The sequence below is a fragment of the Phodopus roborovskii genome, unplaced genomic scaffold (genome assembly GCF_943737965.1).
Source record: "Phodopus roborovskii unplaced genomic scaffold, PHOROB, whole genome shotgun sequence".
NCBI lineage: Eukaryota > Metazoa > Chordata > Mammalia > Rodentia > Cricetidae > Phodopus > Phodopus roborovskii.
In genome coordinates this window covers 1519201-1538752 of record NW_026126409.1, presented here as the reverse complement: position 1 = coordinate 1538752, position 19552 = coordinate 1519201, and the positions used below count along the sequence as shown (strand labels likewise).

Genomic DNA, 19552 nt, shown 5'->3' with positions numbered 1-19552 from the left:
TTTTTCTGAGTCCTACACCTGCTGGTGAACATTTGCTAAACCTTTAAAACATGTCTCCAACTATGCAACTATACATTATCAGATATAGGTAGAAATGTTATTTTTCTTCCAAAGGAATTTGAAGAAATAACAATCTAAATATAACTCCTCAGTCACAGAGATTTAAAACAAGTAAGGCCAATGTGAAAAAATGTAATACCATGTTCAATATAGTACATTAGCATATTTCTGACCACTAATACAATAACATATTTTCATAAGAAATGTATTCAATCTTATTTTCACTCTTACCACACTGTGTTTTAAATCTCTGAATGTCATGAATGCCTGTCATTTTACAGGCCATCATATTGTGTGAGTCATGACAATGTCATTACAGATTGGAAATAGGGTGGAGGAAAATAAAGAGTTACTCAGAAGTTGTGAGACACTAACATACATTTTTTTTGTGTTTATCTGTATTACCTAATTGAAGTTTTCTCCCAAATTAAAAGATAGTTTGAAAGAAAGTGACCAGCACTAAATCATCCAAAGCACATATATACATGTAGCGCTAATTGAAATGAGCAGGTTGTATTCATATAACAACCCTAACCCCCATGGAGGGATAACTGCCTTAATCTAGAGACAGGAGAGAAGCCCTAGTCCCTACTTCACATGACCTGTCAGACCTACATGACCCCTACTGGATGGCATTCCTCTACATATGGAATTGGGGTGGGGGGATGGGAGGGTGGTTAGAGTGCATGTGAGAGGGTAGAGAGGGTAAAAGGGAGGAAAGGAGGGAGGGATGGATGGAGGGAGGAAGGGAGGGAGGGAGGGAAGGAGAGGGAACTGGGATCGACATGTAAAATAATAAATTAAATTAAAAAAAAAATGCTTTGACTCCAAAATTTAAGTTGAAGGACAAGTTACTGGGGAAAAGAATTTCTATTTTAGTTTCCACAGAAAATTAAAAGATGTGAATTCCTTCCAGACTAATGTGGTTTGATCACGCCAGACCACCTGAAACAGAGTACTAGGTGATCCTACATTCAAAACAGCTGGACAAAGCAGCCTTACAGACTACAGCCAGGATTTCTGAATCTTCTTCGAATCCCCCATGACAGCGCCCCTTACCAGCAGGAAGTAGTTTGGAAAGAACAACGCCCAAATTCCCAAATATTGTGTATAAATGTTTGTTTTCACTTAATTGGACTTTGTTATATAAAATAAAATAAATTAATAAAAAAAAAAGAAATGAACAGGTTGTATTCATATAACAACAACAAAGAAAAAGAGGACCTGACTTGGAGGGATGACAAGGGGTGGAAGTACTTGGAAGGGACTAGAAGGAAGAGGGTAAAGAATGCAATTGTATTTTAACTTAAAAAATATTGTTATATAGTAAATAAAAAACTGTAAGAAAAGTGGCATTTTTAACCAGATAACATTTTAAATCAGTTTCATTAAAATCATTGTATTCTGGAGTTTGATAGTACTATATTTAATGCCTTCTTTAATTTTCCAGTATGTCTCTTCAAATCTGGAAGAACTCCACCCTTTCTTGATATGTTACACAGGACTGGAGATGTGGCTTGTCAGTACAGCCCTAGCTAAGCATGCACCATATAAATAGACTAAAAGTTACATAAACTACAATGAAGGATAGACACCTCTCTCAACAAGCACATTTCCATCTCACAGCATGATTCAAATGTGTTATCATACTTGGCAATTCTATCCAAGTGACTGATTCCAAAAAGGAAGCTGTGTCAACCAAGTTTTAAAGGAAAGACCGGGACTGAACAGAGATCATGTTCTCAACATACATATCTTATACCCTATTTCTAAAATATTCATATTCCATAGCAATTATTATTTTACATTTTATCAAATACACCTTATTTATAATGCTGGATAAATCTGTGATGTCAAAGCTGATTTTGTCTCCTTGAAAATAAATCTGATGAGAACATGATGAATGTTACAATAATAATGCCAATTGCAAATAATTCGATCACTTGGGATGTAATCTATTTTGAAAGGCAGATGAGTGTTTCTGTGGTTGAGAATGGACACTGTCATACATGCCTCCAGAAGTCTGCAAATGCTTGTTTCTAAAACAACTGTACCACTGTAAGACAAAAAACATTAACTAGAAGCATCACCAACTAGTCAAATCTCCTTATTCTCTCTGTATTACATGCCATGACACAGATTGTTAGAAATTACTGCCTTAGAAAACTTTGTTATCTGAAGCACCAAAATCAATGGTCAAAAGAAATACCAATAAAAACCCAAACAAAAAGCTAAAAAAAAAAAAAAAAAAAAAAAAAACCAAACTCAAGCAATCATTGGCTTATAGTAGCAGCAAATATAAGTCTAAGTCTGTTTGAAAACCAGCAATCCTGTGCTTACTTTCAGAAGATCCTTGGAGAAATCCACACCTTCATTTACTCCTTGGAGATTTGTAATGAACTCCTGACAGGTCATCTTCTTCCCAATATTCTAGAATAAAGGAAAATATAACATAATGTCATTATAAATTAAGAGTTATTCTTTAAAATGTGGGTAAGTTGAGTTAGTAATTGAACTGCTTGTGTGTGTGTGTGATAATATAATTTTAGCACAGGAAAGACAAGTGGTTTATTATGCTTTTTAAATGTATGAATCATAAAGTTATGTTAAACTTCCCCATGGAGGGATACTCCCCTAACCTAAAGGCAAGAGGTACGGCCTAGTCCCTACTCCTAATGACTTGACAGATTTTGTTGATCCCTCCTGGAAGGCATCACCCTCCCTGTGGAGTAGGGGCGATGAGATGGGAGGGTGGTTGGGGGGCATGGGAGGGACGGAAAGAAGGAGGGAGGAAGAGGGAACTGTAATTGATATGTAAAATAAGAAAAAATAATAAGATACATCTCAATCCTAAAAAAAAATTATTTTAACCCAGACAACAATCACAACAATCAGAAAAATGATATTACATTTATACAGGTGGTACATAACATGGTTTTAAATTTAAAACATGGATTAAACTGCCACTTCAGAGCTGAATTAATGTTTGTACTTCCTTACATTTAAGTATACTGAAGGTTCTCAGATTTATTCCCTTTGAAGCTAACAGACCATCTTATCAGCAGAGGAAATGACTTCCAAGTAAGATAAACAGGAATTCATGCTTATGGTAACAGAAGCCAGAATGTTAACACTATATTGAACCAGCTGCCTGAACTGCAGCTCACACAAGTTGATTAGGCGCAAATGACACTTTTACATGCAGTGGAGTGCTTTGTATAGTGAGCCTCTAAGCCTAAGGAATGGGGACCTCTGAAAATGCACAAAGAATATCTGCGCCTTTTAGGGCATCACCTCCATCTTCCAATGCAATAAGCAAAGCCTCAATATGGATCAAAAGCCACTTTGTCTTTCAAGCTGCGCACAAGAAATAAGTCTTGACAAGACACTGAAGAACCAAGAGCGCATGCAGGAGAGGGATGCAGATCACTGAAAGGTGTAGAGTATTTCTGGCAGTATGCAATGCAAGTGAACAAAAGTGCATTAACATTCATATGTCTGGACACAGCTATTTTATTGCCTCATAAATGGCAGAGGGGTGATCTGAACCACAGCTGTCAAAATGAGTCAAGCACATGCTCCCAACGATTGAGAGTGCAAGTACTTCACTGAAAATTGACATCAGCACATACATAGAACCCCAGCTTCCAGGACACACCCTTCTTCTTCATAGTAACTGCTGCACACCTCCCCTGTGTTACTCTAGAAGGCTCATCCCACCCAGGCTATCTAAACATTTGGAGTGGAAATGCTAAGGCTGTTTGTCAAAACTCTTGCCTCTTTCATCAGCAAGAAAGCATAAATTTCATATGAAAGACTGATGAATAGCTTGACACTAAGAACAAGCCTTGCCAGTCAACTTATTCAGTAGGTATCTCCAATGAATTAAGTCTGCATTTCTGACGTTTTGATTATTTTTAAAGCACAGGAATTTTAACTTTAAAATGTGCATTGCAATGGTGTAGCAAAAATTAGAAAAATTCAATTTTTATAATCCTTTCTTAGGTCAACAAAGGTTCCTCAGGGTATGATCAAATCACTTCAATATGAGTTGGCAAGGCTTTTTTACATTCCAAGAACATAAGAAAAAACAATGAATAATCACGAAGCAATTATGTCTTTTAAAAGCAATTTAAAAGACTCAATATAATCACTAACCACAGAAAGTATTTTAACATATCTGAAAATTTTAAATTTTTAAAAATTTGAACATTAGTTTGCTTCTAATGAACTGTTAATTATTCCTAAGTATAAATCATTCTAAAATATGTTTAACATGTAATGACATATTTCGTTTCAATTTGTAGTTTTTCTTGCAAATAACAATTATGGTCCAGAAAAAATTTCTGAGTATAATAACCTAACATGACTAAATTTTTACAGAGAACCAGACTGAAACTATAAAATCTAGGTGAATTATGAAATAAAATAATGATTCATTAGTAGATTTTGGAAAAGTAAGATGGGAACCTTCTGGAAAAGCTTCACTGCTAGGACAATCGATAATTCATGAGATTTTTAAGAAAATGAGTTTGGAGGAAGTGGGTTCCAGCTTACATGGAAGACTCTGAAGCATTTAAGATTTCAATGAAGTGGTAGGAAAATCAACAGAAATGAATTAGAAACAGAGCCCAAAGGACAGGGCTGATTTGTTATGTCCTGTTTTAATCAGGACAAAATCATGCAAATAAGAGTTTGTCTTATTTGTGTGTCAAAAATATATGGATTTTTGAAGACGAAGCCCACTTCTGGTGGTGATACTGTAGCATTACTGAAATGACAACAAAGATCTAGACTGCAGAATCATATACAGTCAATGACAAGGCATTACAGTTTCACCCTGCTAGTTTGATAAAACACTCTGACAAGAAGCAACTTACAAAAGGAAAGGTTTATTTTATTTGTACTTCCAATTTATAGTCCATAATTGAGGAAAAGCAGGGCAGAAACTCATGGTCAGAACAAAGCAGAAACTGTGAAGGGACCCTGCCTACTGGCTTCCTTTCTTGGCTTGCTTATGGGCTCATCATTTAATCAGATTGCCCAGGGCAACCTGGCTAAGATGGTACTGCACACAGTGGGATGGCCTTCCTGCTCCAAAAGATGACGTCACAAAGATATTTCCACAAGTCAATTTGTTCTAGGAAATTTCTCAATTGAAGTTTTCCTCTCAGGTGACTCTAAGCTGTGTCAAGTTAACAAAGCTGAGACATAGGAATTGTAAAAACTTGACTCTTATTCTGAAAGACATTCTACTACAAGGAAAACACTATCCAACAGCATTGAACACTACAGATAAATCTTGTCAACCTATTTGCCTGCAAATTTCATGATGTCATTGTTCTTTTTACACCTGAGTAATACTCCATTATGTAAAGGTACCACATTTTCTTTATCTATTCTTCAGTTGAGGGGCATCAAGGTTGTTTCCGGGTACTGGCTAGTACAAATAATCCTGCTATGGACACAATTGAGCAACTATCTTTGTGGTATGAGTGTGCCTCCTTTGGGTATAAGCCCAAGAATGGTACAGATTCCCAATTTTCTGATAAACCACTATACTGATTTCCAAAGTGGCTGTACCAGTTTACACTTCAACCAAAAGTGAAGGAGTGTTCCCCTGTCTCCACATCCTCTCCAATATTAGCTGTCCTAAGTATTTTTGATCTTAGCCATTCTGGCAGGTGAAAGATGGTATGTCAGGGTCATTTTGATTTACATTTCCCTGATGATTAAAGATGCAGAGCAATTCTTTAAATGTCTTTTTGCCATTTGAATTTCTGATGAGAATTCTCTGTTTATATCTGTACCCAATTTTTTAAACTAGGTTATTTGGTATTTTGATGTCTAATTTCTTGAGTCCGTAATATATTTTGGAGATCAGTCCTATGTTAGATGTGAGGATGGTAAAGATCTTTTCCCATTCTGTAGGCTGTCTGTCTCATTTACTATATCCTTTGCTTTACAGAAGATTTTCAGTTTCTGCAGGTCCCATTTATTGTTTGTTGCTCTCAGTGTCTATGCTACTTGGTGTTATATTTAGGAAATGGTCTCTTGTGCAAAGGAATTCCAGGATACTTCCGACCTTCTCTTCTGTCAGGTTCAATGTAGCTACATTTATGTTGAGGTCCTTGATCCAACTTGGACTTGAGTTTCGTGCAGGGTGATAGATATGGATCTATTTACATGTAGATATTGACATCCAGTTATGCCAGCACCACTTGTTAAAGATGCTTTCTTTTTTCCATTGTACCATTTTGTCAAAAATCAGGAGTTTAAATTTATGTGGATTAATTTCAGGGTCTTTGATTTGATTCCTTTGGTCCATGTGTCTGTTTTTATGCCAATACCAAGCTGTTTTTATTGCTATAGCTTTATAGTAGTTTAAAGTCAGGGGTTATGATGCTTCCAGAAGTTCTTTTATTGTATGGGATTGTTTTAGTTACTTTGGGTTTTTGTTTTTCCATATGAAGTTAAGTATTGTTCTTTCAAGGTTTGTGAAGAATTGTGTTGGGATTTTGATGAGGATTGCATTGAGTCTATAGATTGTTTTGGGTTTTTTTTTTTAATACAGACTATGCATAAAGGATATCTCTCTAGACATAAGGTTAATACTGTTCCCACAGAGAATCCGAGAAGTGAACCTCTCCCCTTTGCTTTACATCTATGATATACATCACAGCTAGTCATGTAATGAGCTTTTCACTGTAGAGAGATCTTTGTTTACTAACTTGACTTGCTAAAGGTCTATTCAGAGTTTATACTTACAGTTTCAGTAGTTATTTCTTTGTTGTAGTTGTTCATTTCATCTAAATTATTTTTCTATTGACATAAAACTATTAACAGTATCTACTTAGAAACTTTTTACTTCTACAAAAACCATCAATAATAATAATATCCCCTCTTTCATACTGCATTTTACAATATGAGTATTCTGTTTTCAATGGTTGGAAAATGTCACTGAGAGGGGGCTGGAGAAATAGCTCAGCAGTAAAGAGCACTGACTCTTCTTCCAAAGGACCTTAATTCAATTCCCACCATCCACATGGCAGCACACACTACCTTTAAGTCCAGTCCCAGGAGATGTGATACCCTCATACAGACACATATGAAGGCAGAATGCCAGCTCACATAAAATTTTAAAAATCACTAATTTCTTTTAAAAAGAGAGAACATGTCACCGATATTATACAAGAATAAGCATATGACTTATGAGTCCATTTATTTTTATTGTTCTTCTATTGTTACTGACATATATGTCCTTTAGCTTCACTGTTCTATGATGTTTTTTATTTGTTTCTAAATAGGTTAGATGGTTGACTTGCACTCATTCTTCCTTGCTGAATGGTCCTTAAACAAACTCACCATATAACTCTGCTAATGTGTCCTAAAAGAGGTTTAAATTTTTTTAACTTTTGGCCAAAATTACTTCTCTATTTCCTTTGTTAATGTCTTTCTTGACCCATTGTTTATTTAGAAGTATATTATTTAGTGTCCACAAATTTCCTTCAGCCCCTTTTAATTTCATTCCATTGTATAGAGAACATAATTTGTTCAGTTTCAAACTTTTTGCATTTATTGACTTGCTTTTTACACTGCTCTTTATAAATTTCAAGAACATATTAACATTTGCCCCTTGTTTTACAAAATGGAACATAGATACACTCTGGGAGAAAATATATAGGGCTGGTCTGAAAGACTATAAAACACAGAGGCCTCTGTCTTTTGTAGGGCTTAAATATTCACCTAATTGGCACATGTCTGTCTTTACTAGAACCCCCCCCCCCCCGTGTGTGTGTGTGTGTGTGTGTGTGTGTGTGTGTGTGTGTGTGTGTGTCTACAGAGCTAAAGCAAATTAATTGAGGAAAGAGTCCAAGAACGGGAGAGGAGGGTTATTCCTTTGTGGCTTCCATAGCAGCTTTATTACAGTTGTAACTGAATCACTGCCACTAGAGGTAACTCCACTTTCAGCCCTATTCTCTCCTACAAGTAGTGTAGGTATGTATAGAATAGGGATGAAAACCCTAACCTCCTAGTCAAAGGCCTGTTCTCTTGGAATCCATTTACCCCATTTTGTGGCTACCCAGTAAGCCACCTAAAAGTTACCTCTGAATAAGAAACATCACCCAGAAAATCCTAAAGGATTAAGGACTCTCTATAAGAATCTCCTCTCACTCAGAAAACTGCAAAAGTTTTAAGAAGTCTGTATTATTAGATACTAGAGGTTAAAGACCAAAAGAGCAAAAGTGTCTCCTGTATCTTTTCTAACACTGTACTTACAATGGTTCTATGCCATATGCCAGGGGCAAAAACAAATACTATTTATTTTACAACAACATCTCAAGTGCTTATATTGATTCAAAATGTTACAACTTCTTACTGGATTCTTTTTTGTTATAAAACTGTCCTACTTTGTCTCTAGTAAAAGAATACTATCTTGAAGTCTACTTTGCTGACAGAAGTAGATGCCTCAGTCTTTTACTATTTTGGAAGTAGGGGAGGGAAGTTTAGGGAATATTCTCTTATTGTGTATGGGGCACACTATGCCTTTGTACTTCCTATATTACTTGCTGAAAGTTAAAGATTTAAAGTAGTCTGGCAATCCTGTGAGTCCATCCATTCCTCTTTTAGTTGCAATCATTCATTAGCTGGCCACTGAGCTAAATGAGCAAAGACTTGGAAGCTGCATGAACAAAGAGTTTGCAATGGCTTTAGGACATGCTGAGACATGCTTTAAATTCTCCAGCAGGGAATTCACCCCCATCTTCCCCTGGACTTTCTACCTATGCAGCATCTTTAGGTCAGGCAGAAGTTGCAAGCCTATGTATTTTCCTACTCTTTCTTGGGTATTCATGTAAGGTTTTCTAAATGACAGAAAACATGTTGTAACTTACCAAAGCTCTATTTGTGTTCCATATTTTCTAAGTTTCCCTTCTACATATTTTGATATGGTGTTTGTCACAACTTGTCACCATCTAAGGCAACAACAATACTGAACAGCTGTCATAGGCAATTTTCAGGAGTAAGTGCAGAGCCAGGGCAAAGAAAGACAAATCCCAGGAATGAGCATCTAGACAAACCATTGACAATCCTCTGGAAAGGTGGCTTTGGATCACTCCACATTCCTGCACCAGTAAGGATTCATCTTCTGTTTTCACAGCCACTATGACTTGTAAAGCAGTTGGTTTTAAAAGCTGATTTTCACAGAGCTGAAGAGAAGGGATGTAACATGACAAATAATGACACTATACAGTGGTTTATTGGACATTAGGAATTTCATTTGTTTTCCCCTGAATACACTCTAGACTGCTACAAGCCTGAGGTTAATTTCCTTAGCCCTAAAAGTGGTGACTATCTCTATCAGTAGAACCAAAGTTCTACTAAAGCAGACTCCTGAGGTCTTCCCCTGCCATTCTAGAGGTATTGTAATCTTTTCAGCATTCCTTTAGGAGACTCATGAGTAAAATTTCTGTAGACTAATGGGTAAGCATGGCAACATCAGCTTGTAATCCCAGCACTTAGAAGGTAGAAACAGGAGGATCGGGAATTCAAGGCCACCCCAGCCATATAGGTAGTTCTTGACTAGTTTGGGCCACAGGATACCCTGCCTCAAGTAACAAGGAAGGAAATTACTGTATTAAGAATCCTTTCTCAGTACAAAGAATTTCTGTAGCAAATAGAGGTGCCACCATTTTAGGAAATACTGGTGTGCTTTATAATACTTTAAAACCGCAGTAAAGTCTACAGAGTCTTGTTTTTTAAAAATGTTTTATTCTAGATCCATATTCATTTTGATTGTTTATTTAGTAGCACACCTCCAGTATCCTTTCAGTGATGACTATATCATTTTCACAGTGGACTTTGAAGCTGCAATTGTGAGTGACCTGCAGATACCTGCAAGTTCAAATATCTTCATCATCAGAATCAACTAAACTTCAATGGAAAAAAGTATCTGGGGGGAACTGTATTAAATATAATTGATTGAGAGAATGTTTGAATCAAAATGGAATATATGTTTAGAATAATGTAAATTTTATTATTTCTATAAGGTATTAGAGCATAAAGATGTTAGCATGTTCAGGAAGTAGAGAATTAGAATCTCCCCACCAACAGGCTTTGCCTTGGATTACACAATACTGAAGCATAGTGTAATCACACAGTACATGGTGTGTCAATTTCTCTTACCATTAGAGAAAAAAAGATAAGACAGACAAAGATTTCTCTGTGTCAAAGATGTCCAACAAACCTCCTGAATAGCTGATTACTGGAAGCTTATCATTACCCTTTGTTGTCTTTCTCTGGCTATTGGTGGTAGTTCTTTAAGAAGGTTTGGAGGCAAAGTGAAGGCTCAAGTCAGTCCATTTTAATTCTTATTGGCAGGTATTTAGACATTCTTCCCTTCTACAAAGTTTCATAAAAATTTTTACTGCAAAGTAAAGATAAAGTATCTTTCATCAAAAAACCTTCTTTATGATGCCTATATTTTCTTTACCTTGTCTTCTAAAGTGCATTTATTTTAAAATATCATTCAAGTAAATACTGTCCCCTGGATAAAGCTACCTCCAGTTACTGATTTAGTATCTTAAGAGATCTTAGTATAACAATGATGCTCATATATTATAATATTATATTCATTCTCTTCCCAAGTTAATTAAAGAAGGGTAGGCCTCTCTAAAACAATGATTTAATGACTACCAGAGTTCTTTTTTATGAGGTCACTAAAGAATAAAAATTTGAAAAGACATTCTGACTCATTTAGTCATACAGATGGATTTCTTCTCAAATTGGCAATGCTAACACAAATAACTCCCTTAGAGACAAGGAAAACTTTAATCCAAACCTAGAAAATTAAAGTGTGTAAACAGGAAATACCCCAAAAGTTAAGAATTTTTTGTTTGATGCCTTCCTGTAGGGGTCATCTAAATCTGTCCAAGTCATTTGGAGTAGTGACTAGACCCTCCCTACTGTCTCTAGGCTAAGGGATTATCCCTCCATGGGGAATGTGCTCCCAAAGTCCAATGCCGGATTCCCAGCTATCAGTCTGGGGGCCCATTAGCTCCTCCTTGTTCAGGTCAGCTGTCTCTGTGGGTTTTTGTAGCCTGGTCTTGTCCTCCCTCTCTGCACCTAGATTCTAGTTTGGCTCAGTGTTTAGCTGTGGGTGTTTGCTTCTGTTTCCATCAGCTACTAGATGAGGGCTCTATGATGATGGATAAGTCAGTCATCAATCTCATTATCAGGGAAGGGCATTTATGGTACATGTGGAGTGGAGTGTGGGGGGATAGGATGGGAGGGTGGTCAGGGGGCATGGGAGGGCAGAAGAGCGGGAGGGAGGGAGGGATGGAGAGGGAACTGTGATTTATATGTAAAATAAGGTAAATAAATAAATAAAATAATTTTGTTTGAAACCTTCAAATACTATACAGGTCAAAATCTTAAATGTTTAGATGATCAAAGTTCTATCTCCACGAAAAAAATAAATAAATAAAAGACTTTCTTATTAAAAGTTCACCAAATACATTGAAGATTATTCTCTACAGTAATTATGTTGCTGCATTAAAATATATTTTTTAAGATTTATTTTAGTGTGTGTGTGTGTGTGTGTGTGTGTGTGTGTCTATCTGTCTGTCTGTGTGTGTGTCTGTGTGATTTTATGTCATGGGTGTCCTGGCATCAGTGGAGACCAGAAGAGGCCATTGGATCCCTGGAGCTAGAATGTCTTAGGGTTTCTGCTGTTCTGGTGAAACACCATGGTCAAGAGCAAGTTGGGGAGGAAGGGTTTATTTGGCTTGTACTTCCACATTGAAATAAGACTGTGCTGCTTACTGGTTTGCTCTTCATGGCTTGCTCAACCTGATTTCTTGCAGACCCCAGACCCAGTGATGGCACCACCCACAACAGGCTAACCCCTCTCTTATCAATCATTAGTTAAGAAAATGTCCTACTAGCTTGGCTACAGCCTGTTCTTACTGAGGCATTTTCTCAATTGAGCTTCCCTCCTCTCAGATCACTTTGGCTTGTGACAAGTTGATATCAAACTAGCCAGCACATAGAGTTATGGGTGATTATGAACTGGTTAATATGAATCTGAAGTCTGAATCCAGGTCCTCCAGAAGAACAGGAAGCCCTCATACCTGCTGAGCCATTGCCCCTACTTCTACAATAGATTTCATTTAATAGAAAAGAGTCTTTCTCTAGGTATATTTTAAAGAGACAGTGCACATCTCTTGGAGTGGGGGATTCTTTGATTGCTTTCCTAATTTAAAAAATTTAAATGTTTTAGAATAGTCCTGGTTCAAACTACCTAATTGTGTCAAGGGAGAAGACATCCAAACTGACGTAGTTTTAAAGTAAATTTTTAAAAGATTTATTTATATGTGTGTGGAGGGGAGAAAGAGAAACAGAGAGAGAGAGAGAGAAATGTTTTGTGTGGGCACTAGATCCCCCTAATGTAGGCTTGCAGCTGGTTGTAAGCTGCCATATAGATGCTGGGACTTTGACCTCAGGTTTTCTGTAAGAATAACAAGTGTTCTTAAATACAAAGCCATCTCTTCAGTCCTTAAGGAAGTCTTAGACAAATTCTATAAATTCATGTAAAGGACCAGACAGCTAGTATTTTAGGATTTGTACATCCTAAGTTCTCTGTAACAACTGTCCAACATTGTCATCACTCTTTAAAGACTTTTAAAAGTAGTCATGGATGTACTCCAATAAAACTTTTATATACACACACCAAAGAAACAAAAGAAAACATGGATTTTTGCCTGTGATTACTATTTCACCCATGTGTATTGGCTGGTTTTATGTGTCAACTTGACATAAGCTAGAGTCATCAGAGGAAGAAGCCTTAGCTGGTGAAATGCCTCCTTGAGATCCAGCTGTAAGGTATTTTCTCATTTAGTGATCAATTCGGAAGGATCTAGCCCATTGTGTGTGGTACCATCCCTGGATTATATAAGAAGGTAGGCTGGACAAGTCATGAAATACAAGCCAGTAACAGCATCCTCCATGGCCTCTGCATCAGCTCCTGTCTCCAGAATCTTGCCCTGTTTGAGTTTCTATACTGACTTCCTCCAGAGATGAATAGCAATGATGAAATGTAAGCCAAATAAACCCTTTCCTCCCCAACTTGTTTTCTTTTTTTTTTTTTTTTTGTCATGGTGTTTTATTCCAACAATGAAAACCATAACTAACACATCATCCTTGGCCTAATATAAGTTAGCATGAAAACAGATTAAGCATACTGGTAGATCTAGCATCAATTTCAGATTTCCCTTTAGTTAGTTGATTTTCCTCCACTCCACTAAAAACACTGCTCCCAACTCATGTGATACAATATGTGAGAAGGGAGGAAATGGAGACTTTTGTTCACAAAGCTATCCATGCCTTAGTTAAAACAAAACAAACAAAAACAAAAAGCACTCAGCAAAGAGACACACTGCTCTCGACAAAGAAATGGAGCCTTCTACAAAGTTTCTACTATCATTTAGTAGTCTCAGACCCAGAGGGACCTGCCAGTTGAGCAAAGACTCTAAATAAAGTGTCTGCCATGAAAGTGGACCACAGCATAGATTCTGAGTTAGGGTTGAAGAATTAGGTAGACTAATCCTACAGTTATTATTCATTAATAATGAAAGAACTGGAAGCTTTGTAGGACACGTGTTTTGGGAGAAGCTAACAGCTCTCATTGTCCATGAGTAAAACCCAGATTCAAAAATCTTGAGATAGTAGAACTCAGCTGGCATATTCATCTCCGCCCTCAGTCCCTGCAAGACATTTCTACCTCCTCCAACATGGTACAGTAAGTGATGCATACCACTGATTTGGTAATGACCTCAGGTAATTAGCACCACTTTGTGTATCTCAGGTTTGTTTTTGTTTTGTTTCTCTCTCTACAAGGAAGCATAAATTGTATTATGCTGCCCTCAGGTGTCCATCTTTTTAGATGCACTATTGGGGGCAAAGCAGAATACTCTGTAAATTTCCAAACCAGTCTCTTAGACAGCACTGGCCAACAACTCAAGAGAGGGTATCTCACGTCTGGTATTGGGGTTTTTATTAGGTGGTCTTTGGCTCTTAAAAAAGTTCTGTCAGCCCAGATGAGAAACTTCATTAAAACTATGTATGTACATTAAGACACTGAATTGTGTGTACTTTCTAAAGATAAATATTAGTATGATTCTCTGTGCCTTTTTCAGCATTTTTACCCCCTCTCTCCTCCTGCATTTACTTTCATCTCCCTTCTCTAGGGGTCCCCCTTTTCTATTTTCCCTATCAGATCACTTGTATCCTGCTATTCTTTACCCTCTTCCCACCTTCTGTATTTGCCTCCCTCCCTACTCTAAGGAATCCCCATTCCCATTTCTCCTATCACATGAGTAGTATGAAAGTAACATTACATTGACTCAACAGGTTATATTTGTATATGCAATTACATATATTCATACAATAACAATTTTAAAAGAAGCTATGGATTTTAAAAAGTAGGAGGATTTGAAGGAAAGAAAGTGAAGGAAAAAATACATTCTCATAAATAAATGAAGTATTTTTGAAAGCAGGAGTCTGCAGGATGAAAACATGTCTTCTTTCATAAATTCTAATCACATATTTAAGAGGATGAAAATCCAACATTAAGGATAGCCAAAATCTTAGTAGGTTTTATCCACCTTCCCTGCAATTTACTGTCACTGAAAGTGGTAGGAAGACATGATGCACTGTATGAAAGACTTTTTAGTTCTAGGGTTCCATTCCGGGTTTCAATAAGCACAAATTACTTTGCTGGGCTGTGGGTGGTGGTGCATGTCTTTAATCCCAACTCCCTAGCACTTGGTAGGCAGAGGTAGGTAGAGCTCTATAAATTCAAGGGCAGCCTGGTTGACAAAGTAAGTTTCAGGACACAAAAGGATTATTACACAATACAAAGAAATCCTGTCTCAAAAAAAAAAAAAAAAAAAAAAAAAAAAACAGAAAGCAGGGGACTCAAAAAATGTAAATGCCACTATTTCCACTCAATTTTCTCATAAAATATATTCATGATTATAAGCATGTTGTTCATTTAGTGCACTTTAACAATTGAATAATAACTTTAAAGTTTCATTAGATTCAGCTCATAAAAAAGTATATATTAAAACATACCAAAACAACAACAACAAAAAAAAAAAAAAAACCCTGTGCTTGGGTCTCCAAACACTTTAAGATATAAATGTACCCTAAGACAAAGTTGGAGAAATACCCTAAGACTAGATTCTTCCAGTCCTTAATTAGGCTTATTAGAAGAGGTGTTTTTTTTTAAATTTTGAGGAAATAAAAGACATTGAACTCTGTCAAAACACAAATATTTACTTTAAATTAGCTATCAGAGGAAATGAGTTAAGTCACAGAGAGTAGGGGTCTGGTGAACTTTCAATCACTTTCTTCATTCTTATGGGAGGAAGGAAGGGAGGGAGGGAGGAAGGGAAAGGGAAAAGGAACGAAGGAAGAAATGAAGGAAGAAATGAAGGAAGGACAAAGCTGACTTCATGGTGAGTTTCACATGGCTTATTATATAAGTATAAAAATTCACAAAGAAAAATATTTATTATGCAATGTGTTGGTTAGATCCAAGGCCATAAATGAGCCCACTGGCTCTGACATTATTTCTTCATGTGAGCCTGTTCTTAACCATGTTAGAATATAAAAAATGAAGCTGAAGTGGAGAAGCCAATAGAGAAATGGAAAGTTTTCATTTTCAGAGGTCACAGAAGTGAATGAAATTGAACACTGCATAATGAAACTTTTACATACTGAAATATGGATTCATACCTATTAAAATCTATACTGTTGCCATTATGACAGTAAGTGGCACTGCATACTAAAGGTCATCTTAAAATTAACAAATTCAAACCATAACGTTTTTCTGTAAAATCATTCCACAGCTGAAGGATAGATTCTCAGTATAGTCTACAACACTCCTTCTTGTAATAAACAGATATTTTATAACATGATAATGGTGAAAACACCACAGCTAGAAACCCTCCTCACTTCTAGATCCAAGCCTACTCATGATTCTGGAGGACTTTCACTATCAATGAGGAGTTCTGCAGAGTGAGTCTAGTGGAAGCCATTATGGCTGGGAACTCAGATCAAAAGAAAAGACAAAATACGATAAGGCAGAGGTGGCAATCACTCATTTACATTACAATTCACAACAGTAGCAAAATTACAGTTATGAAGTAGCAAGATAATAATTCCATGCTTGAGGGTCACCACAACATGATGGGCTGTATTAAAGAGTGCCCACGTTAAGAAGGTTGAGAATGACTGCCATAGGGAAAAGGGATCATGGCAAGGGCTGACTTGACAAATTACATTCACATCTTATTTCATTTATTAGACTTGTAACTCAGGAAAGGTTCCATAGCAGAGGATACAGGGCAGCATAGACAGGGAGAACTAGGGAAGTTAAAAGGAAGGGAGATAGGCAAAAGGCTAGTTTTGATAATAATTAGAAATACAGAAATTCCCAAGGACATTAACTACATATCAACTACATGGATGGCTCTGTTGGGTGACCCACACCCATGTACATATGGGCAGTAATAATTGGACTTGGTGGGTTACTAACAACAAAAAAGGATAACATAAGGCTGGAAGGGGGGACATGTTGGGGGAGGACATAAGAGAAGATGGAGGTGGGAAATTGGGTATGGATATTATATTTCATTGTATACATACATAAATTTTCAAGAATGAAGAAAAAGCACAAAAAAGGAAAGTAAAAAAGCATTGCCTTAAATAGCACTTTTAGAGTTTTCTTCCAATACTTCAAGTAAACCAAATTATTTATTATCTACTATTCAAATTCCCACAAAGTCAATCTAAGAATTCATTATACTGGCTGCAAAAGAAACTCACTGCTATGAAAGAACTTACTACATTTTAAGATTATTTTGTTACAAAATGTACACTTAATTCTTTTGTCTACAAAACAATGTTAAATAGCAAATTCTGTCACAAATTTATCTAACAGTAACTGATGGGAGATGCCATTATGTATATATGTTTCTCATACTGGTTAGTGAATAAAGCACTGTTGGCCAATAGGAAAGCTAGATAGGCGGGACTAGGAGACAAGGAGGAAAGAGGAAGTAGTAAGGAGAGTCAGGATGGAGAGACCGGGAGACCAGACACCTGCCACACTCCCCGGTAAGGAGACCACGTGGAAATACATAGAAATGGGTTAACAATTAAGACAGAGCTAGCCGATGAGAAACAAGTAACTGGCCAACAGAATTGTATCTAATACAAAGTCTCGGTGTGTTAACTGGGGCTGGCATGACGGCAGGACAAGACCAGCAGCGGGAGAAAAAACCCTACACCTTACAAGTAACTTCCTGGCCACAGACTCTAATCATGTTTTGAATTTAGACAGATACTGGGTTGCATATTTCTTGAATGTTCCTAGCTATGGATTTGTGGATTTGGTCAACAGTGTTCATATTAGCTCACTGTTCATTGCAAGCCAGTTCTTGCATCCCCTCCCCACACCATCACCATGAGAATACCAATCCTACCTACTCTCCTACCCCTGCCTCCTCCTGTCTTTAGACAGGGCAATAACCTTGCCAGGGGAGGGGAGATGACTGCTTCCTATGCAACAAATATAGGAGAACTAGTTAGTTTTAGCCAATAGAACTCATCTGAAGCTAAGTCCAAGCAGAAGTGATCAAATTTATTATCATCTGTCAAACCTTTACATTTATAGTATTTCCAATAGGACAAAAATGTAAACAAAATACCAATCAAACTCCATATTCCAAGCAATTTTATCATGCTTAGTACTGTAACTAAAAGTTTATATTTACAGACATTTAGTTCCATACAAATTTGTAGATAATGAAACATTGAAAAAATAAGAGGGATTACTAAGAAACTCAGCCATGTGATCAAAACTACAAAGTATTTAATCTATAAGAGTACTCAAAGAAAAGTATAAACAAGATACTGGTATTAATATAATGATAAACCATTCCTTTATATTTTAAAGAAGGAAGTAAAGAGCAACAATGAATTTGTCTGAAAAAAGTGAGTATATATGCTTCATAGCTTTCCCTAGCCTATTTAAAGGGGCTTAACTGTAATGCAATGTGAATATTCAGTTACCTGCTAACCATGCCTTCAGCTAAATCTGATTGATGGGAACCATCCTAGTCATCAATGTATAGGAGCCCCTAATGTATAGACACATTTTTGGCATCTGGTGAATGAGAGAATATATCAAAGATAGAGAAGCAATGCAACATGTAATGTGGAGCTACCTACTGAAGGTTATTATATTAGTATTCATTCCATCATCTTATTAGTGAAAATGCAGGATAAACAAAGTTCCATACCAATGCATTTACATAGCATTACTACTAAAAGGAGAATCCCAAAACATAGTAAATAAATAAATAAATAAAATAACCCAAATCAATTAAGGATGACCCCTCCCCACACCTCCAAGTTAGTCCTTCCCCTTGAAAGCATGAGGACAAGCTGGATTTAGCATTTCTTAGAAAGTCATGCTGCTGTGCTGCTGTTATGGCAAAATGGTATAGAAGAGAAGGGAAATGGCTTATTAGTTTAGCCCAAAGGGTTATTCTGGCACTGGGTCAGGTAGTAAGTACATGGCAATGGCCTAGGCAGAATAGCAGTAAGGCAAAGGGAAGAAGCAAACACTAGAAAGAATTCACTCATCCTTTGAATTATTCAGCCTCTGAATGGCCATGCTAACCAGTCACACATAGACTAGAATAAATCAGGCAATTATGATGCAAGAGAATCTACATCCAGAATTATAAACACTTACCACCTAGAAGGAAAGTTTATGTTTAAAATGAATCCAGAGGGAAAGATAAGAAAAACACATTTTCATATGGTTAGCACTTAGGATAGAAACTATTATGTCCCACAGATTTATAATAGTATTCAACAAAATTATTACACAAAACCTAAACATTAGAGAACCCTAAGTATATACTTTTACACACTCAAACAAGTCTCAGAAAAAATTACCACCAAAAACACAATCCAGATAATGATTCAGAGAGATTTACTGTAATTAAAGTTTCCCCTTTTATATCAGTAACATGCTACTTTAGGACAACTAAAGGCGACATTAGAATATTCATGCATCCCAGGTGTCAAAGGAATTGTAATGATTTGTTTGTTCACTTCTTTGTTGTTTAGCAGTGCATCTCTATGGAGGTCTGGCTGGCCTCAAGCTCTCAATACTCAACACTTAGTTTCCCAAGTTCTGGAATCAAAGAGGGTATCACTGTACCCAATGCAGGATGCTTTACTGGATCCTCTCAAGAGGTCTGAAGCTGGGGGACAGATGGTCCTGCCCTTCTAATTATGCAGCTTAGTTACAGATACCAGGAGGTCCACAGTGTGTCTACATTCAACCACAGCAGGCTATGTAAAGAAAAATTAGAGCAGGCTATTTATAGAAAAATTAGATGTCATATCCACA

At 36.7% G+C, this 19552-nt stretch overlaps 1 protein-coding gene across 2 annotated transcripts in view; it reads right to left on the bottom strand.

Moving 5' to 3' along the window:
- Psd3 (pleckstrin and Sec7 domain containing 3) overlaps window positions 1–19552 on the bottom strand; it is a 358240-nt gene that overhangs the window by 183433 nt on the left and 155255 nt on the right. For both annotated transcript variants that reach the window (XM_051181930.1, XM_051181929.1), the window contains one exon: window positions 2401–2490. In XM_051181930.1, the coding sequence (XP_051037887.1) occupies window positions 2401–2490 (90 nt within the window). The remainder of the gene's footprint in view (window positions 1–2400; window positions 2491–19552) is intronic.